Source organism: Ursus maritimus, unplaced genomic scaffold, assembly GCF_017311325.1.
Source record: "Ursus maritimus isolate PB19 unplaced genomic scaffold, ASM1731132v1 scaffold_11, whole genome shotgun sequence".
NCBI lineage: Eukaryota > Metazoa > Chordata > Mammalia > Carnivora > Ursidae > Ursus > Ursus maritimus.
The window spans coordinates 39,078,266-39,101,378 of record NW_024423453.1 but is presented as its reverse complement, the minus strand read 5'-3'; the positions used below and the strand labels follow the sequence as shown (position 1 = coordinate 39,101,378).

Here is a 23,113-nt window from a genome sequence, read left to right as displayed (position 1 = left end):
AATAAAAATTATTTTTAAAAAATAAATAAATAAAAGGCAAAAAATATACATGTGCATAATCACAGAAAATTTTGGATGCTTTTTAATGAAATTCATGTTTTCTCTAAATAACAACAGCTGCAGCAATAATAATGATACCAGCTAACATTTATTTAGCTCTTATTTTATGCCAAGTTATGTTCTAAGGGTTTTACAGGCTATTATTTCATTCAAACTTTACCCCGATTCTGAAAGATAATCTTAAAAGTGATAGTTAGCATTCATTGAATATTGTCAGGCATGGTTTGTAGGATTTTACATGTAATTACTCATTTTATTTTCTGAAACAGCCTTCGGACTGAGTATTATTACTATTCCAGTGAGCCCACATTCTTTGACTATTTGCTATCCTGCTTTTCTGCCCTCTGTTATAGTGTATCATTTTCTTGTATAAATGCATAATCTGTCTTCTATTATTTTTATGTTATATATATACGTACACATACATATTATACTTTATTTCAGGCCAGGATGTTTTTTTCCTCTAAATTCTGCTTTTACTCATACTACTAGAAATTTCTATATTTACATTTAATCCCTTTTTCACTCATTGTCTTCCTTGCACTCCTCATTCCCTTCTAGTTTTGTTTCCTCCTCTTCTCAGAAGCTATTGTGAATTAATTCTCTAACATCAAGATTCTGTTTCTAGTTGTTGCTTCTAATTATATAAATAGGATTTTATAGGTGCTTTCCAAAGTATTATATAGCTAATATTCACTTCATGTAACTGTCTTTATGAAAATACTTGTTATAGTCTGATTAAAAATCTGTATTCAACAGAAACTAGACTCACTGAGAAATGACAGGTTTCTCCCTCCACTTATATGTGTATGTTTAACCTGCATTGGAAAAGATTTTTCACACTTGCTAGTAGGATGACATTTGAAGAAAGAAATAAAAGATGATTACATTTATGTGTTCTTGTTTTGTTTTGTTTTGTTTTTCCTCCACATTGGCAGCCAATAGGAGCTTTGAATCCAAAAAGAGCAGCATTCTTTGCAGAGCGTTACGAATCATGGGAAGATGATCAAGTTCCAAAGTTCCACTATGGTACTCATTACTCAACTGCAAGTTTTGTTCTTGCATGGCTGCTAAGAATAGTAAGTTCAGTTTGAATAATACACTGAATAACTAAATTCAGTGTTGTGGAGAATATGCAATGATTGAGAGTTGTAGGCATCTTTTTTAAATGCTGAATTTTTTTTTCAATGATTAGATTTCTAATTATAAATATCTCTTTATCCCATTTGGCATGTATTTGATAACATGGTATTACTATACAATAGCCTTAAAAATGTTTCACTGGAACTATGTGAATATTTTTCTTAAATTTGCCTCTTCAAAAGGTTGATATCTCATCAGATCCTAAATTGTAACATAGGTTATTTTCAAATGTAGCATATTAAAATAAGAACTAAGTAAGATTTTGTTCAGATAGCATATATTCATATATTTTAGGAACTTCAGTTGCCCCAAATGGAATAAGGTATGTCTGTAGATTACACCAAGGCTACTGTGTATTGATAATATATTGGTTAAACAAGAAATGTTTCTGTAAAATTGAAAGGTGATTCATCTACTAGAAAGTAATTTCTTTGGGAAAGCATTAGCAGCACATCATTAATTAAAGCTTGTTAGAAGGGTACAGGCAGACATAAATCCTAGAAGTAATTTATAGTGCTTAGCTAATTTCAAGCAATTATCTACTAATATGTGTTTAAGTGTTCTTTAACTAAGAGGAGGCTTTTAAATCTTCCAAACATTTTTCTTTTCTTAATCATAAATTAAATATTGAGCCATAACAATAGGAAAATTACATATTAGACTATTTCCCTGTACTATGAAGAAAATGCAGTCTAATTTATGTTTGAATTTTATTAATAAATTGTTCTTGAAAAAGGAGAGAGTCTGAAAAATGTGGCAAATGCCAAATTTTGGAAATATTCTGAAACAATAGTTTAAGAACATTAATACAATAATTTAGATATAATTCCCATTTTATACCTAGTTTGTATATAGCTGGCTAATGTCTATTAGTCCTTGAAGTATCTAAATATAATGATTTTTTTAAAATCATATTTTTATGCAGGAGGAAACATGAATTTTTTTAATTGCTTACTTTTTAGGAACCTTTCACAACTTATTTCCTAAATTTGCAAGGAGGGAAATTTGATCATGCAGATCGAACTTTTTCATCAATTTCCAGAGCTTGGCGAAACTGTCAGCGTGATACATCTGATATAAAGGTACAGAAATGTTTCATTTTATACTTACTATTGCCATTGTGTTCCTTGTTGAGTGAATGTTGACAGTTACTCTCTTGCAGCATAGCACTGTTTACTGAAGAGAAGCCTCAAAAGCTGAGGCTTTAATTAAATGGCCAAGAACAACTGTATAGAATCTCTGTCTCTGTCTCTCTGTTCTTTGTCTATCTCTACCTGTCATATGTCTCCCTGTCTCTTTCTCTTTAGTTGTAGAATGGTTGTTTTTTCCTTCTTGGAATCTTTAAAAAGGAAAAATACAGTAGTATGAATGTAAGGTAGCACGCTCAATGGCATTACAAACTTAGTGAATGAAATTAATACAGCCAGAAAAATACTATGAGAAGAATCTCAGCCTTTTAATTTATTTAATTTTATTTTACTTCATTTTATTTTAAAGATTCCATGTCTGTTTTCTTAAGGTAATCATCTTCTACCTGCTACTAAAATTCATATCTGACTCTGCTTGGTATAAGGTTGCATTATTATTGAGGGAAACGAAAAGTTCTCCTATCTATGTTCACTACTGTAAAAAATCAAAAACTTTGCACAGTAGCTAACGTAATCCTTACTAGATCTTTGCTTCTACCCTCAGAAGTTATAGTATTTTATTTTCATGACATACTGTCTCTTTCTGATAGGTACTGTGTTAGATGCTGTTGAATATAATGAGATATGCCTATGGATGTGAAATGCCTTATAGTCTCATAAAGAAATATGACTTATATATAAATATTTATACTATATGGAAGAAAATGATAAGCACCATATAAGAAATATTGGGGCTTAAAAGCAGAAAAGTTACATTACTAATGTTTATGTTACTATAGAGTACCTTTAAAAAATTTAATGATAATTATATCTTTTAGGTGTGGTATTTTGCAGACTATAAAATGAATTCACATACTTTATCTTACAATAGAGCACAACATTGCTTTTATCAAAGATATTTTATTGAAGAAGATTACACCATATGCAGAAATAATCTTTTATGTTGGGACATCTATGGGATTTTTTGATATTGCAAATAATGTACTCTGAAATACTCTTGAAATTATATATCATATTTTTTAAGAATCATCAGTAGAGGGCTCCTGGCTGGCTCAGTCAGTAGAACATGTGACTCTTGATCTGAGGGTTGTGAGTTCAAGCCCCTCATTGGGCTTAGAGCTTACTTTAAAAAAAAAGAATCATCAGTAGATGATTTTGAGATGGGTAATTAGATAACAGTAAATCAGAACAGCTAGTAGATTTAATAATTATTTTTGAATCCTTCTAATCTCAAAGCTATTGAATTACTTATTTAACTCTTTTGAGAAGTAATAAGGGATATGGACATATGAAAACAGTGATAAGCCTAACTTTTTTGTTATCAAATTGAAGACATGATTTTTTAAAAAATTTGTTAATTCTTTCATTTGTTAAGCATCTCATGACCAAGTTATAACCTCATACTTAAGTTTGGTACTTGAAATTTAAACAAAAATAAAATCATGAATTTGAAAATTATTTTTCCTACTTCACAATAAATGGATAATGTGTATCTTCAACTTTCTACCTCTAAGTGCTAGACATTCCTTCTTAATGCTTTGTTAGACCAGAGGTGCATAGGATAGATCCTTGTAGTTCTGTCATCTCTTTTTCCTGAATCTCAGCCTTTTTCTGTCAAGATTCTTCAGTTAGCACAAGTCTAGTTCCATTTTCCCAAACACTTACCTTAAAATACCCTACCTGTAAAAAAATTAAAAACCCACACAAAACAGCTGCAACATTGAAAACTAAAAAAAAATAAAAATAAAAAACAAAAAAAAAGAACTTCTTTACCTTTCTTCCTAATTTTTCTTATTCCTTCACAAATAATAAAGACTTAGATTCATCTCACTTTCTTTTGAATGCCCCAGCAGTCTTTAATAAAACAGCTCCAACTACTAGACAAATACTAGAATTTGAATTCTTGCTGTTGTGCTACTTAATCTCTGGGTTTCTAGCAGTGTTATATAAAGCATCTGTATGAAGACACAGAGTACAGAGTTAAGGAAAAACTTAAAAACTTTTTTTAGAATTCGAAGTGTCAAGTTGATTTGGCCTGAATAAAAATATAGTTTCATTCATAATATTATTTAATCTTGTTCAGAGGCACAGAAATTTTTTTCAGGACTATTTGCTAAAACCTACTTGCTCTTATAACCAATATGTATATTCTCCTTTTTTTTTTTAAACCGCAAAACATCTGTACGGTAGATAGGACATTGATAAATTACATTTTCTATATTGCTAACTAACTAATTTGGTCCCTACAACTTTTCAAGTACTTTGAAAAATATGTAATACATGGTTACACAGGCTGCTTAAAGAGCCTCCTTATACATGGCTAGATGGTCCTTTTAAAACTGAGGAAGTATTTAATCTTGCTTCTTTTCTTTTATCCTGCCTTTTTTAAAATGTTACTTTTTAACACTTTAGAAAGCATATTTAAGTCATAATAATAATATAATGTATAAGAATAAATGTATAAGAAAGTACATTTAAGTCATTATAGTAGTATAAATATTTCATTGAGATATAACGTATTTCAGTGGAATATTAATTATAGTCTGTTCTTATTTGTATTGTCTTGTTGAAGTTTCTGGAAATAATAAGAAAAATGTTGAACAGTACACAGAGGATAGTGAAGTATGGGTGGTGAGAATCACTTTATTGAGTGTATTCTAAAGTATACCTTGCTTGATGAATATGGTATACATTTTCTAACGTGTTTTCATGACATTTTACAAAAATGAAGTGTTGTGGGGCACCTGGCTGGCTCAGTTGATAGAGCATGTAACTCTTGATCTCGGGGTTGTAAGTTTGAGCCCCACATGGGGTGTAGAGATCACATAAAGATAAAATCTTTAGGGGCGCCTGGGTGGCTCAGTCGGTTAAGTATCTGCCTTTGGCTCAGGTCATGATTTCAGGGTCCTGGGATCAAGCCCCCCATTGGGCTCCCTGCTTAGCAGGGAGCCTGGTTCTCCCTCTGCCGCTCCCCCTGCTTGTGTTCTCTCTCTCTCTGTCAAATAAATAAATAAAATCTTTTTTAAAAATCTTTAAAAAAACAAAAATGAAGTGTTGTGAGGTAGAAAGACGATTAATTTTTTTTAGGGAAAAATAATAACGTGATAACATTTCTAGTACTTAACTCTTTTTGTGCTGAAGGGGAACTGTTACTTTAATATCTTAGAAACCCTATTTCTTGCACTCGGCTAATACTCAGAGAATAACTTACTAAAAAATAAAGGTTATTCCTATGAAATTAAAGTAAAAATGTGAATTATTTTAGGGAAGAAGAAGACTTTATTAAATAAATTTTACTAAAGCAATCTTTGAATTTTAGCATGACTTACCATTTTAGAGTTCTGGGAATCATTTGTATTTTTGTGTATCATTGGTGGTTTCATTTCAGGTATGACCCTCAATGATGCTTGCATTCTGCCTGGATAAACTGTTAGAGGTGTTGATCAGTTAAGTAGGCTTACTACTGTTCGGGGTGCCTGGGTGGAGCAGTCAGTTGAGCATCTGACTCTTGGTTTCAGGTCAGGTCCTAATCTCATGGTTGTGAAATAGAGCCCCACTTCAGACTCCATGCTCAGCTGGGAGTTTGCTTGGGTTTCTCTTTCCCTCTGTCACTCCCCTACGCTCTTTCTTGTTCTCTCTCTCTCTTTAAAGTAAATAAATATTTTTTTCAAAAGTAGGCTTACTATTGTTCAATAGAAATATAACGCAAGGGGCTCCTGGGTGGCTCAGTTGGTTAGGTGGCTGCCTTTGGCTCAGGTCATGATCTCAGGGTCCCGGGATTGAGCCTTGAGTTGGGCTACCTGCTCAGCGGCAAGTCTGCGTCTCCCTCTTGCTCTGTGATCTCTCTCGCTCTCACACTCTCTCAAATCAATGAAATCCTTAGGAAAAAAAAAAGAAATATAATGCAAGCTACAATTGCCAGCCACATGTGTATTTTTAAATTTTCTTATAGTCACATTTTAAAAAGTGAAAAGCGCCATGTGAAATTAATTTTAGTATCCAAAATATTGTTATTTCAACATGTAACCAATATAAAATAATTATTCAGATATATTACATTCTTTTTTCCTACTGTTTTTGAGTCTTGTATGTATTTTATATTTATAATAACACATCTCTTTTTAGACTAAGCACATTTCAAGTGTTCAGTAGCCAGCCACTTGTAGCTAATGGCTACTGTATCAAGCCATGTATGCTTCGGACAATGTTCCTGATGTTGTACTTCATCTGAATATTGATAGGTAGTAGCAATAATAGGTATTCTTGAGGATTGAAATGGGGTGTGCTTAAAGTGGGTTGGAGAATCATCATTGTGATAAATATTTTAAAATCCCCAACAGATTTTGTGTTTCAAGTCTTAAAAACTCACTTAAGGGGTGCCTGGGTGGCTCAGTGAGTTAAGCATCCGATTCTTGATTTTGGCTCAGGTCATGATCTCAGGATTGTGAGATCAAGCCCAGTGTCAGGCTCTGCCTTGGGCATAGATAGAGCCTGCTTAAACTTCTCTTTCCCTTTCCTTCTGCCCTGCGGCCTCCCACTCCCCAGCTCATGTGCATCCTCTCTATCCCTCTCTCTCTCTAAAAAACAAAGAAACAAACAAAACTCAGTTAAGTTTAGACACTGAAGTGCAAAATAGATTACTGAACTGTTACAGCCAAATTTTGTGAAGCAAATCATGGGCTCATAAAACTTGAATGAATTTCACTAGGTAATCACATCTAAGTATTACACACATATCTAAGCTTTTCTATGCGGTTCATGTCACTGATTTTTCCCCTGGCTCTGAGGCAACATACTCATTTCAGGGACCTTAGTGTCAATACATTTAATTTAATGATTATATAAAATTGGACTTGCTCCCTTTAAACTCTTTTCCTTCTCTCATACAGAAATTATTAATAATTAGGATTGAAGAGTGGAAGGAGTCATAAATATCACCTAGGTTCATTATTTCAGAATGGACCGCAATAGTATATGGATCTAAAATGATTATTGGAGAACCATACTTCTCCAAAAGCCTAGAATTTAGGACAATAATACAGTACTAAAATAACCTATACTAAAATTTTAGTATAATCTGAGTAAAAAGTTTGAGGCAGTCCTGAGGTAATACTTAATTTTAAACTTTTTATTTTAATTATATTTAGGCACTCTCAGGCCCTGGTTGTGGTACAGTGCCAAATAGACACAGCCATTGCCTTTGATGAACTTACTCCTTAGAAGAGATACTGACAATAAAACAGTACCAGCAGTTTGGTATAATTAAGGCTATGTGGGCTCCTAGATATAGCATCAGAAATGAAGAGAAGAGAGAGGAGAGGAAATCCAAGGCCTAACATGAGGGGCCATATAAGCTTTGGTAAGGAGGTTGAACTTTATCCTGGGATGGTAAGGAGACATTGGAAGGGTTAAAGTAGAGACATGAACAGATTTTGTGGTTTTGAAGAGAACACTGGGGTTGGTGTTTGAGTATGTATCAACTATGAGCAAGAGTGAAGCCATCAGTAAAGTGTTAATTAGGGGAGAAAGAGTGGAGTCTTGAACTCAGTAGTGGCAATGGTAGTAGAGAAATGTAGATGAATTTAGTATGTGTTTAGAAGGTAAGAACTGTTGAGATCTGGTGATTGATTGGTCTTGTAAGATGAGACAGAAAGAGAAATTAAATTCGACTTGGACATGTGTGTAGAGAACACAGAAGAGCAGGTTTAGTTAGGAAATAAGTATCTAGCTCCCAGCCTTCAGGCAGAAAACTTCCTATGACAGCTGAACTAAAATCTTCAAAAACACACTTAAGTCACCATTTATTGGTTATTTATCACATGCAATATATACTAGACAGCACTTGAGTTAAAAGGGTAAGGTAAACATAGTTCTTTATTTCACATACCTTCTGATGAGAAAGGTATATATAAAACTATTTTTAATACAGCTTAGACAGTGATAAGTGGTATAATAAGATATAAACACAAAGAAATTAATTCTGACTGGGGAGGTGAGGTTGTGAGTGACTTCATAGAGTAAGACTGGACTTGTATCTTTTTTAAATCGGGACGGGGTGGGGAGCACAAGCAGGGGGAATGGTAGGCAGAGGGAGAAGCAAGCTCCCTGCTGAGCAATGTCCCCCCATGTGGACTCAATTCCAGGACCCAGGGATCATGACCTGAGCCCAAGGCAGCTGCTTAACCAGCTGAGCCACCCAGGCATCCTGAGACTGGACTTGTGTCTTAAAGGTTGCTAGAGTCCTAAGAAGCTTCCCAGATTTATGTCTCTAGCCTGTACATTATCTTGGTATCTAACTCGCTCCTTGATATCTCCCTTTGAATATATAAAATGTGTCTCAAAATTAACCAAATTCCTGATCTTTATTTCTTTATTTCTTTATTCCTTCAAACCTGGTCTTCTCCATCTTATTAACTTTATTAAGTTGCCATCTTAGCAACTGGTTTCCCAGTTGAGAGTAAAAGCCTTAGTCCTTAAATGCAAGCCTCAAACGCCATCTACCTCTGCCCTTCAAAGTCCTATTAGCTCTTGACCTCTTCTTGTACTATTTGCCCCCTTTCTCACTCTGTTCTAACTAAGCAGGACCTCCATTGTATTCTTCAAATGTTCCAGTATCTTCCCAATTCAGGGCCCTTGTTTTTCCTGAAAAATTCTTTAGATAGCTTCATTCCTTTACCCTTGTCAAGTCTTTGCTCAAATGTCACCTTCTTAGTAAGGACTTCTCTGTCCTCTCCATTTAAAATTACATCCCTTACCCCAAGCCCTTTTACTGACTTCCAGTTTCATTTTTCTTCATGTTACTCACCATCTGTCATAAATATATTTATTTGCTTATTATGTCTTATCCTGCTGGAACATTAGCTCCATGACAGCATGAATGGGAGTGTTTTGCTCATTGGTTTTTTCCTAGAGCTTAAAGGACTACCTGGAACACCAAGGACACTAAATTAAATATTTATTAAATTAATACTTGGTGAATTCAGAGGAAGGTGAATGAAGTCAGAGAAAATTCTTGGCACATTGGAGAATGCTTATTGCTCTGCTAACTGGTCTTAATGTGCTTTGGTGTGTAGGAAACATAAAAAAGGAGAGACACTGAAAGGCAGTTGTGGTCCAGTATGAAGATTCTTGGTAATATTTTAAAGATATTTGGCTTAGTTCTATAGGTCAGTTCAGCAAAATTTTTCTGCAAATAGCCAGATAATAAATACTTTTCAGTTTGCAGTCAACGTGGTCTCTGTCACAGCTACTCAGTTCTACCACTGTAGTATAAAAGCCATCGTAGACAATATGTAAACAAATGAGTGTGATTGTATTATAGTAAAAATTTATTTACAGAAACAGGTGGCTGGTCGTTTTTGGCCAATGGGCTATAGTTTACCATTCCCTGCTATAGGCTATGAGGAGCCATTTAAGATGTTTGAATGGAAGTACCATGTAATTGGCTGTACTATAAAAGAAAGAACTTTGGCAGCAGTATGGAAAATAGATCCCACCAGGGGGAAAAGGGATGAGATGGGAAAAAAGGATGAGAACTGGAGGTCGGGAGAAATGTTAGGATTTCAGAGAAATCCTAGAAATCCATAGAAAAAACATTTCTCCTGACCTTTACGGTTAGTTAAAGGGAAAGATGATAAGAGCCTCAACTAGTTAAGTGGTTAAGGGGATGTATTCAAGGGATGGGTTAATTCTCCAGGATTCGGCATTTGTTTGACTATAAGGGATGGAGAGACATAAAGTTGTTTCTTTATTTTATTTTTCTGTTTATTCGTTTAAAGTATAGTTGACATACAATATTATATTAATTTCAGGTGTGCAACATAATGCTTCACCATTTATATAATTACAGAGTGATCACCATGATAAATGTAGCTACCATCTGTCGCCATACAGTTATATTATTAACTATATTCCCTATGCCATGCAGTACATCTCTGTGACCTATTTATTTTATAATTGGGAGTTTGTTTGTTTGTTTGTTTGTTTTTTACGATTTTATTTCTAAGTAATCTCTACACATGGGGCTCTAACCCACAATCCAGAGATCAAGAGTCACATGCTCCACCAAATGAGCCAGCCAGGTGCCCCAGAAGTTTGTTCCTTTCAATCACTTTCACCTATTTCACCCAGCCCCACACTTTCCTCCCCTCTAACAACCACCAGATTGTTCTCTGTATCTATGAGTCTATTTCCTTTTTTTTGTTTGTTCGTTTGTTTTGTTTTTAGACTTCCCATTTAAGTGAAATCATACAGTATTTCTCTTTTTCCATCTGACTTATCTCACTTTGCAGAATACCGTCTTCGATCCATCTATGTTGTCACAAATGGTAAGATTTCTTTTTTTTTTTTTTAATGGCTGAGTAACATTCCTCCTATCTACCTACCTCTCTATATACATACATGCAACACACACACCCACACACACACACCCCCCACATTTTCTTTATTCATTCATCTTTTGGTGGACCCTTAGGTTTCTTCTGTATCTTGGCTATTGTAAATAATGCTGGAGTAAACATAGGGGTGCATAGATCTTTTTGAATTAGTGTTTTTGTTTTGTTTGGATAAATACCCAGAAGTGGAATTGCTAGATTGTATTGTTCTATTTTTAATCTTTTGAGGACCCTCCATACTGTTTTTCATAGTGACTGTACCATTTTGCTTTGCCATCAGCAGTATATGGGGGTTCCCTTTTCTCCACATCCTTGCCAATACTTGTTATTTCTTGTTTTTTGATACTAGCCATGCTGACAAGTGTGAGGTGATATCTTGTTGTGGTTTTGATTTGTATTACCCTGATGATAAGTAATGTTGAGCATCTTTTTGTGTGTCTCTTGGCCATCTGTATGTCTAAAGATGATTCTTTAGGTTTGGTGCCTGAATAAATGATGCTATGAATTACAGTGAAGCAGGTTTGTAGAGCAAATATGTGAATTCAGTTTTTGACACATTGATGTATTTCCATAATAACGAGGATAATATCACCTACTAGTTGAGGATTCAAACCCAAGCTTCAGAAATGTTTCATAGGCATATGGGGTAAGAAGGAGTAATAGGTGATAGTTATCATGAACCACTCGAAAGAGTAGTCTGTTCTTTTGTCCTCCACTTCCTCAGCTCCCATTATCTCTCAAGCCCACTCAAATCAAGCTTTCTCTTGCACCAGTTTATTGAAATCAGTCTTGTCAGAGGCATTGATGAACAACTTCCATGTTGTGAAATGCAGATACTCAGTTCGCATCTTAATTGTTCTGTCACCATTATTGACAAAATTAATTGATTCTTTTTTGGGGTAACATTTTCTTACTTTGTTTCTGGAATAAGAAGCCACCCTCTCCTGGCTATCTTCTTACCTTTTTTTTTTTTTCCCCATTCTCTTTTACTGCATTATCTTGTTTTCATACCCTAAATTGTTAGAGTACCTTAGGACTAAAGTTTTAGATATCTTCTCTATCAATATCTTTTTCCTAGGTGTTTACACTTTATCTCATGGATCTCCCTGAATTCTAGATTTATATATCTAGCTCCTTTTGAACTAGATATATGTTCATAGGCATTTTATTTTTTTTAAAGATTTATATATTTATTTTAGAGGAAGCACTGATGAGCGAGTGGGGGAGGGGCAGCGGAAGAGAATCTTCAAGCAGACTCCCCACTGAGCACCGAGCCCGGTGCAGGGGCTCAATATCACGACTCTGAGATCATGATCTGAGCTGAAACCAAGAGTCAGATGCTTAACTGACTGAGCCACCCAGGCACTCCTATTCATAGGCATTTTAAACTGAACAAGTCCAATATCAAACTCAAAGAGAAAGTCCTGCTCTTCCCCAGTATTTGCCATGTTAGTAAAAGACAGCACTATTTACCAGTTTGTTCAGGCCTTTAAAAAGCTTAGAATCTTTGATTCCTCCCTTTCACTCATACCCCGTTGTCCACCCTCTCAACCTTCAAAATATATTCGGAATCAGGCCAGTTATCACCACATCCATCACTAGGGCCCTAGTCCAAGTAGCCATTATTTCTCACTTCACCTGTTCCCCGTGTGGTGTTTCTCTATACAGCAGCGAGAATAATCTTTTTATATTGTAAGTTAGATCATATGCCTGTGCTCAGATCTCTCCAATGACTGCTCATCTAACTTAAAACAAAATTCAAGTTCTTGCTGTAGCCACTGATGTCCTGGTTATCTGGATCCCTCTCTGATCGTCCTCTGTTACTCTGCTGTAGCCTCACTTGCCTTTATTGTTCCTCTTCAGAAGTGCCAAGTCCATTCCTGTTTTGGTGGCTTTGCATATGATGTTCTCTCTGCCTCAACCACTTTTCCCCAGATCTTTGCTTTGCTCATTTCTTTATTTCATTCAGGTCTCTGCAAAAATGTCACCTCCTCAGAGTGGACATGTCTGAACACCCTTTCTAAAATACCACCATGTCAACCCTCATTCTGTATCCCCTTATCTTGTTTTATTTATTTTTTTTACATAGTGCTTGCCACTATTTGATATGATATGTACGTATTAGTTTGTTTATGTCTCCATCACTAGAGCTTTATGAAGGTAGGGGCTTTTTCGATTATTTACCTTGCAACCTCAGCATTTTGAATAGTGCCTTGCATTTAGTTAGAAATCAGTGATTATTGGTTGAATGAATGAAAGAATAAATTGACTTTATTTTTCTTAAACTTTTTTTTTAAAGATGTTATTTATTTAACAGAGAGAGAGAGAAAGCACACACGCAGGGGGAGTGGCAGGTGGAGGGAGAGGGAGAAACAGGTTCCTCACTGAGCAGGGAGCCTGACGTGGGGCTCTATCCCAGAACCCTGGGATCATGACCTGAGCTGAGGCAGACACTTAACCAACTGAGCCACCCAGGCACCCCAAGAATAAATAGATTTTAAAATGTCAAGTAAAGAGGAATCAGTGAAAGAGACTGGGAGACATTGAAAGGTCATTTTTAGAGAAAGAGGAGAGTGAAAGTGCATGGGCATCCCAGCCAGAAGGGAATAGCAAAACCTAGGTCGATATGTGCTCCACATGGAATAGGGTTACTAATGCTTCATATTTTAGGAAGGGCTTTTCTGTCCACAAGAGAACTGATAGCTGAATGTCATCTGCTGACCAAGAGGTAAGAATAGTTCCATTTTCTGCAATTTTACGATTAAGACAAATTGAGCTGTTACTGTTACAGCTTTACAAAAGAAGTCTACGTAGACATCCTGTACTGGTCACATCTAGGAGGATATCCAGGTCACATCTTAGATATAAAATTTTAAAAACTATGTTATAATTTATTGTGTTATAATTTATTGTGTATTATTAGTAATGAATGTAAAATGTGTATTAACTTAAAAAATGAGTAGGGTTGTGGCTTAGGGGCACCGTGCTGAGTCACGAAAATAAGCAAGTGGAATATAAGACAAAAGCACAATTTACCTAAATTTCAAATGCATGCACACAGAACAATTCATGGTTGCAAAGACACCCCAAACTGATCAGTGGCACCTGTTGTCTTTGGGGAGGGGAATGCAGATAAAGGGAATAATAGCCTAGCAGAAGAAAAGGAACCAAGGTGGGGCGCTTGCGTGGCGAAGTCAGTTAAGCGTCTGCCTTCGGCTCAGGTCATGATCCCAGGGTCCTGGGATCAAGCCCACATCAGGCTCCTTGCTCAGCGGGGAGTCTGCTTCTCCCTCTCCCAGTCCCCCTGCTTCTGCTCACTCGCTCTCTCTGTCAAATAAATAAATAAAATCTTAAAAAAATTAGTAGGGTTAATATAGCATATTCCATACTTAAAATTAAGTAGAGAGAATGCAATTAAATCCTAAGAGATTATAAATAAATTTTTCAGTAAATGACTATCACTAATATTAAATGAATGAGTTTTACCTTTAAGAATTAACTCTTAAGGGGCGCCTGGGTGGCACAGCGGATAAGCCTCTGTCTTCGGCTCAGGGCGTGATCCTGGCGTTATGGGATCGAGCCCCACATCAGGCTCCTCCGCTATGAGCCTGCTTCTTCCTCTCCCACTCCCCCTGCTTGTGTTCCCTCTCTCGCTGGCTGTCTCTATCTCTGTCAAATAAATAAATAAATAAAATCTTTAAAAAAAAAAAAAGAATTAACTCTTAAGTATATACATGTTTGTTAAATAATGGAGATGATCAAAATGGAGGTGATAATAGAATAGTTCTATTTGTATCTTGTGAGATTTGTAAGAACATGAGTCCTTTGACTTGCCCTCTACTGCCTCAGAAATCCCAGGAGTCTGTAATCTGAAGATAAGTTAGGTTCCTTTTTTCCTCTATCAGTATGCCTTCTACCATAATACATTCCGTTGATACTGATGGCATCAGTGTTAGAACCATTTATAAGAAAGTGTTTAGCTATAGCTGATAGAACATAATTGCCTGAAATGTATTTCTTGATACATTTGTTTTTTTAAAAAAGCTTAAACTTTGATTATTCAGTAGCTTTATTTGTTAAAATATTCTCATTCTTCTGTTTTCAGATATATTTTTAAATAATTCAGAATTTTTTTAAATACTAAAAGAAAATAAAATTAGAATCTCACCTTTTTTCATACATCCTTTGCACATTTTGGCATATGTCATCCCTCCTCCCCTCCCTTTTTTCTCTTTCTCATTTTGTATTTTTCCATCAGTCTGTCTTTCACATTCACATCCACAAGAGAGTGAGCTCAAGATGTCTCATCTCTCTCTTAACAATGTAATATAAAACATTCACACTCTAACAGAATTATATATGTGTTCATTCTTGTTTTTATATACAACTTATGCATAACTTTCAGATGTGTTCATTTAACCACATCTCTTTAACCCATTTCTTCTTTATATATCAATGGGTTAAATATTGTACCTGTGTACTGTTTTTGTTTTTTGGGTTTTTTTTAGCATTTAACTAACCTTGTACCTTTTATCTACAACGAACCATTATTTTGTTCTTTGATAAAAATTACTTGAAACATTGAATATTTTTCTTATGCTACTTATATACCAGGCAGGAAAAAAAACCCTTTTAAGGCACTTGGAAAATGTTCCTGTCTTCCTGAATTATAAAAATGTACATACATCAGCTGTGATTTGTTTTGTGTTTGGTGATTATGATATTTTTGTTCAATTAAAAATGTGGACTGTTCATTAATATGTTCATAGACACTGATAATAACCGTTCTCCCCCATACTCATAGCAATATGTATGTATATGTGTATGTATTTTACAACTTGTTCCACAAAGGATTTAAGGTGGGCATTTTATTTATGGCAGTTACACTTGCCTGTTGTTTGCATTATTAATGTCCATTATCTCTTCCCAAATTACAATTTCTTTTAAGATAGGGGCTGGAACAGCAGGACAGCTCAGTGAAGATGTCCATTCCAAATATAGAAGTGCAAAACATCTAAAAGCAGGAGAGAACTATAAAATATTCAGGGTCTTCATCATAAAGTGAGGCGTGTTAAGCTGTTCTGTCATTGCTAATAAAAAATAAATATATATTTTTTAAATGTGATATTTACTTAGTAGAATTTATCAACTCTCAAATATTTTTGTGGACATTTTATTTTTACAAGCAATTTTTTTTAAATGCCCTTAGAATTATGTTAAATGTTTTTGTGAATGGGCATGTTTGCTTTCAATATCAGTCAAATTGAGTCTGTCATTTTGGATTTTTATCAGGGGTCACATTAATGACAATAATAGTAATAGCAATAATACTATGGTATGTGCCCATAGAATTTTGTATTCTGAGCCTCACAGCAACCCTGTTGTTTAAAAATGACAATGCAGGTGAATAAGGGTCAGAAAAATTAAATTAATTTAAGCGCATGTGACCAGTAAGTTGAGTAGACAAGACTCAAACCCAATTATTCTCTCTACTGTATTTGATTGATATAGATTATCTATTATTTATCGGTTTGTAATTCATGATTCTTCTTTATTTAAATGCATTTGAAATGACAGTTTTATAATATCAAAAACCACATGACATTGGATCTGTCTAGAAGGATTATAGATTATTTTTCCTTCTCTAATTTTTAAAATTGCGATTGTATTTCTTTTATTAAAGGAAAAAATGGCATTTTATCTACCAAATAAAGAGAAACTAAATTTAAACATCAATTTGAAAACTTTCTGATATGCAGTCCATTTAAAATTACTTATAGGTACAATTGAACTCTAATCAGTTTTTTAAAAAGGTTTTTCTCTTTTGGGGACTAACAAAATAAATATTTGAATGTCAAAATGTATTGGAACATGTTCATTATTTTTTTTTATAACGTGTTGTTCACTAATTCTTTTTTTCATTAATAAAGCTTATTTGGTTTTTTTCTCCCTTCATAAAATATATCATCTTCCAAATGGTGAAAAGCCAAAATTTTGCTTTCACATCTTTTTTACTGTCAGTGTCCCCAAAGCAGTATACATTAAATTATTTACCTTGCTATTATTCTTGTACTTGAATTGTCAGAATTGTGTAATTTAGTAAGAATAGAATAAAAATTTAACTTTAGCTCTAAAGTAGCATCTTTTATTTTTAGTATTGATTTTCTTGTTTCTTTGGGTTAATAAATTAGTATTTTCCAGAGTTACCCAGGTATTATTGAAGTGATGGTTTTAGTTGAATGGATAGAATTGGTGTCTATTAGAAGAATCATACAACCTCACTGCAGAGACCATATCAGTGGGGATCGTATCTTAATAAAGAAAACTAAAGCATATGTGTGGTCACAACCAATCCTTGTCATTATGCCATGAAAGCCGTAGGATTTGTGATCAAAGCAATGGGCTTATCCTGAACTGTGGTATAACCTCTGGTTGAACCTTTCAGATTTTTATTTTAAGGGATGATACACTACATTTTGACCATGTTACCTGCCTCTAAGATCCATCTGCCTAATTATATGAAAGAGATTAAAATTATTGTCAGCAAGAAAATGTGAATTATAAATATCTCTGTCTTCTGTCGGTGTTATTTACTTATCATTTTCCACTGGTGTTATAATTTCTGAGCATATGTTTTTTATCCAGAGCTGAATGTTCTGTTCCGATGAATATAAAACATACTTCACATTGTAAAAGTACATTAAAAGTATTTGACATAATCTTTGACTGTGTTACTAAATATCATCTGTCAAAGGAGATAATTTTTAACTTAATATTTAGGTGTTAAGGCATGGTTCTTTTAGGAAGATACTTTTAAGATTAAGTTGGAATTCTACAAGTATATACTTGAATGTCACTATATCCATAGTAAAATTGAGGCATTTTATATACTTCTTTATCAAATGTTTTTTATATCTCAGTTGAGTTCAGTATATTTGTTTTATAGTATGAGTACTCAACTCTCATCAACTGATTTATTTATGCAGATTTTCTTATAATGAGGTTGTAATATGTTTTAAGTGTATATGCTCACTTCGTTACTCAACCTAATTGTGCTTATCTGATGATGTCTTTTATACTAAGTGTAGGTTCTTTGTGGTCTTTCTCTTAACTGTTAATTTGTTTGAAACATTTATCTTACTTTAAATTCATGTTCATTGGGGGGGGGGGGGCATCTGGGTGGCTCAGTCGGTTAAGCGTCCCGTTGTTGATTTCTGCCCTAGTCATGATCTCAGGGTCATGAGATTGAGCCTCCTGTGGTGTAGGGCTCTGCACTCAGCAGGGAGTCTGCTTGAGATTCTGTCTCTGCCTCTGCCCCCCTCCAACCCTCACACTCTCTTGCTTGCTCGCTCTCTCAAATAAATAAATATTTTACTTTTTTAAAAGATTTTATTTATTTGACAGAGAGAGAGAGAGAGAACATGAGCAGGGGGAGAGGCAGAGGGAGAAGCAGACTCCCCACTGAGCAGAGAGCCCTACTCAGGGCTTGATCCCAGGACTCTGGGCTTATGACCTGAGCTGAAGGCAGATGCTGAACTGACTAAGCCACCCAGGTGCCCAATAAATCTTTTAAATAAATAAATAAACAAATAAAACCATGTTCATTTTTTAAATTTGCTGATGGGAATAATTTTTTTTTCTTATGAAAAAAAAAGCTGAACTTCACAGCCTGACATTCAGGGCTTTCCACACTTTGATCCTGCCTACATCTCCCACTTTATTTCCCACTGCATGTATATAGTCCTCTCTAAACCAATTAAATTCTTCTTCATTGATCATTAGAAGCAAGTGATATGCACATTTCACTCTCTATATTCCCCCATCAGGACTATTCTCGTCACTGAATACCTCATATTTGTCACACTCTGTGCCTAGGTTTTGGAGGTGTGGTGGTGAGCAAGATAGGTGAAGTCTTCAATCTTATGGTGCCTTAAGTTTAGAAGGAGAAACAAGCAAACAGATAATTACAGTATAATTTGATGAGTGTTGTATTAGGGAAATACAGTATATTATGCTCTTTTCCCTAAACCTTTCTCTCCCCCCCTCCAACTTTTAGACATCATTTTCTCTTTTGAATTTCTAGACTGCTCTTTGTTCCTACTACCGATTACATCCTAATAAGTATATTCTTTCACTCTTATTTAGCGGTTTAGACCTAAACTCATGTCTCTATATCCCAGATCTTTAACACAGTTTTCTGCAAAGAATAAAAACTAAATACATACTTCTTTGTGATAATGATGTGTTCTATTACCCTTCATAAGCCTACCTAAGGCTTAAGAAAATAAATAAGAGGAATTTATTCTTTTATTTTTTAATTTTTTTATATCTTAACTTGTATTTTTTTTATTCAAGTATAATTAACATCCAGTGTTATATTAGTTTCAGGTGTACAATATAATTATTCAACAGTTCTATATGTTAAAAAGTTTTATTAATAACATCAGCACATTGTATTTGTATGTTTGCTCATACTGCATTCTTCCTACCATTTTGTCTCCTTAGATAATTCTCACTAAATACGTTGGTGTCTTTTTATTATTGGATTATAAATTCATAATTACCGACTCAAGTGGATAAGAAATGTCCCAATTTGAATTTAAATCTTCCTCATATCAGGCTAGTAGGAAATTCATTCACAGTCATTAGAGAGTAGAGCAGAGATCTCATTTTCCAGTCTGTGATACCTAGAAAATTGACCCTCACATCTTCAGTCCATCTTGTTTATTGGTCATATCCTCATTGTCGAAGACACATGGACTTTTGGAAGTAGGCAACTCTGCTTGGGTTAAGAAATACTTGCTGATTACAGAGGCGCTGGTGCCAAGGCGCTCGTTTCCCTAAGTACACCGTCATGAGACTACCACGTTGGGCAGTTGGGCAGATTGTATGTACCATACCGGCACTTGACTGAAGGAAAGAATAGGAACTAAAATCCAGCATGTAGTAGCTTACCAAACTGACTTCCCTTTGGCTACGTTAGCCCAGAAGGGTTGCGTTTTTCTAATTCATGCATTAGGTACTGTATGGGCAAGCTATGACCCTGATCACCATTTGCTGTCCCCTGGGAGACAATCTTAACCTCTTCATCCCCTCCTTTTCCCCTCAGGCCAAATGAAAACTGATTATATATAGATTTTTAGAAATTTGTTTCCCTAATCTTGGGAACAATCTCTTTCTTCTTAGCTTCTATCCTTAAAAATACTAACATTTGATACTGCTTCTTCCTGGACACTTTACGTAATCTGTGTTTGCTTAGACTTTGACAAAAGACAGGAAAAGGATGTCTTCAGGAGGCTTCTTCTCTAGACCCTGCAAATATTCTGAAACTATCTGACTACTCTTTTGAAATTGGAGGGGTATGGGGTAAGAGGTAAAAAATAGAGAGTAAATTCGTATCAGTAAATAACAATTGAAATATTGAGCTATATTGTTAATTTTTAAATTTTTAACTTTGAAATATTCTTATGTCCATCGTACAAAATTTATAGGATATCTATCTTTAGAAGGAAATCACAAGATATATGGTAATTAAATGGAAATTGATGATTTACTACTTTCCTCCCGGCATGTATCTGAAATAATATAGTGCACTAAAGACTTTAAAAGTTTAAAATTGCTTTCTTTATATTTTTCATCAAAAATTTCTTTTTGTTTTATGTGTATTTTTTGCTCCCTTTAGTTAAATTAAGCGAATTTATCTTTAGGGTAAGCTGTCAATATTAAAGCAACAAAATCATTTAAATTCATAATAAGTTTATATGTTTAAATACAGTGTGCCAGGAACACTGTATTTCTGTTCATTGAATTTAGAACTTATAAAAGAATGAGGAAGAGCATTTCTGTTTTGAACAAGTATGTTTTTGTCAATTTGTTTAGCAACCTGAATAAAATGACATGTATAGAAGATAGAGACAAATACACAAAATCTTAAGAATTTTAGTGCTATACATAGGAAGGTTTGAAGACTTCATTTGTTTGAAAATTGTTAAGAAATGTCACACTTAGAATATACAAGGTATGGTCCTCCCTCTTATTGTAGAATAAGACTTGGGAAAAGTAACATTCTTCTTTGTTAGCACAAGTAATATGGAGTGAAAATAAGACATTTTGGTAAAATTTCTCAAAGTTGCAATTTATTAAATGCACACTACAGCAAATTAATAGTAGTTATAAAGCAACTTATCTTCATATTTGGGTAAATAATAATTATAGCATATTATAAAATTCTTCCTGTTTGATTAATTGTATTATATAATAAGTATATATAGATACATCATATATATTTTTTAAGAAAAGCCATGTTCTTATTATGAAAGAGTGAAAGTTTTTTACTTTTTAAAAAATTACTTAGAATGTATATTAAAAACTTGCATTTAAAGTGTTTAGTATTATGTATACTATATAAGTAGAACTCATACTTATTTGGTGGTGAAGGACACAGGCTTTAGACAAATCTTGATGTAAGCTCCAAATTTATCTAAATTAGCTGTGTAACCTCAAATTACTTAACTCTTTTCAGCCTTAGTTCATTTTTAAAATGGAGGTGATACCTTGCGAAGTTCTTAAAATTAAATGTGTTAAGGTTTATTATGAGTTTTAGTACCTGACTCATCTCACAATAAATGTTAGCTCAAATATATTGAATATAACTTTTTGTTACATAAAATAACACACATATGTCTTTCGCCTTTTATCAGTTAAGACCTGCATGCATCATTTTTGGAGATGAAAATCTTAATATTTTTGTGTGATTTCATTTACGGTTAAACTTTTCAGAGGGTTCTTCCTTTAAAAAAAAAATGTTCAATTTAAGTGTTTTTCAAGTCTAATGATCAGGTGATTGTCAGGCATTTGGAGGACAAGCTCATTTCTACCCTGCTTAGTTAATTATTGTGATTGTAAACAAAGGATGTACAATTCAAAGTCAAGCAACATTTCACATGGATGACGGAGGTGATAATAGCTTAATTCCTGCTGGATCTTTTTTCTTTGCTCTGGAGAGTTCATACTGACCTTGTCCAAAATCTGATGACCTCCCTATTTTACTCAACTGTTTGGAAAGCCAGGCCTGCCATAGCTGGCCCTGAGGGGGTATCTTAAAGACCACTGAGTCACTGACCCATGTCAAGACTGGATTTCAAGTCTGATCTACAGGACCTCTGAAATAGTTATACATGAGGCTTATTGTACACAAAAACCTAACTAGCTGCATTTTCTGCTTATATAATACCCTATTGAAGTGTGTTTTAAATGTTCCTAGTAAGGTCACATATTTAATTTACCAAGTTTCTTTTTCAGGTCATTTTCTAGTCTACTTGTAAATTTTGATCTTTAATCAAAGGTAGTATATTATAACTAAACTTGAGTGTCTTGAAATATAAGCAAAATATATTGTTAAACCACGGCTAAATGTGATGAATATTTTCCTGGTTGATGAAGGGACCAGTGCAGTGGCATTTTAGTACTTATAAAGATTTGGGGTTTTTTTTTCTGGCAAAAATTCCACATACCTCATAAAAAATTTAATTTAAGCTGTTATTGTTACAACATGTTAATCTCTGTTTATACTTTGTCAAACCTCAAATAGTACTCAAAGTTGGTATGTAAAAGTTTTGAGATTACGAGAATTTTCCTGAAAGAAAGCATATAACCAACCAATAAGGTGTTATTTAAATTTGATTGGATGGTATCTGTCTACCTTAATAGTAACTTAGGCTGAGAGCTGTGATAGGGAAAGAAAAAAATTCCCTATGTTTATTTTGTTCTAATTCTGCACAATAGGAAATGACCGTGCCCCGTTATGACTATCTAGTCGGTATTCTATAGTTTATAATATGACATTGTCTTTTATTTTTATACAGGAGTTGATCCCTGAATTTTATTATCTCCCTGAGATGTTTGTCAACTTCAATAATTATAATCTTGGAGTGATGGATGATGGGACAGTAGTGTCTGATGTTGAACTTCCTCCTTGGGCCAAAACCTCAGAAGAATTTGTTCGCATAAACAGATTGGTAAGATAGTAATCATCTACTCTGTCATGAGCCTTTTCTCAAAGTATCTTTCATATGTTGGTATAATCATTAACCCTTGGTCTTCTGGACAAAACTGTAGATGGTAGAGATAACTGAAAGTCACATAATAGTTCGTGAATTTCCATATATTTTATATTAAATTTTATTGACTTGAAAAGTGTAACGGTTTCTTTTATTCTTTTATGCAGAATTTAGGTTACTTTCATATGCACATGATAATTCAGAATTAAGTGAAACTGGAATTAAATGCTTTATGGAACATGAGTTTCTTGTCCCAGGAAAATAACATAATTCTGTGCTCTAGGTTAGAAGGTCATTGTACATTTTGGTA

The 23,113-nt window shown here is 34.2% G+C and overlaps 1 protein-coding gene across 1 annotated transcript in view; it reads left to right on the top strand.

Annotated features, from left to right (window-relative positions):
• The window catches only part of LRBA (LPS responsive beige-like anchor protein), a 762,114-nt gene that overhangs the window by 596,307 nt on the left and 142,694 nt on the right, over nucleotides 1-23,113 (top strand). The window contains exons 45-47 of the mRNA XM_040626351.1: nucleotides 999-1,139; nucleotides 2,166-2,285; nucleotides 22,609-22,761. Of these exons, the coding sequence (XP_040482285.1) occupies nucleotides 999-1,139; nucleotides 2,166-2,285; nucleotides 22,609-22,761 (414 nt within the window). The remainder of the gene's footprint in view (nucleotides 1-998; nucleotides 1,140-2,165; nucleotides 2,286-22,608; nucleotides 22,762-23,113) is intronic.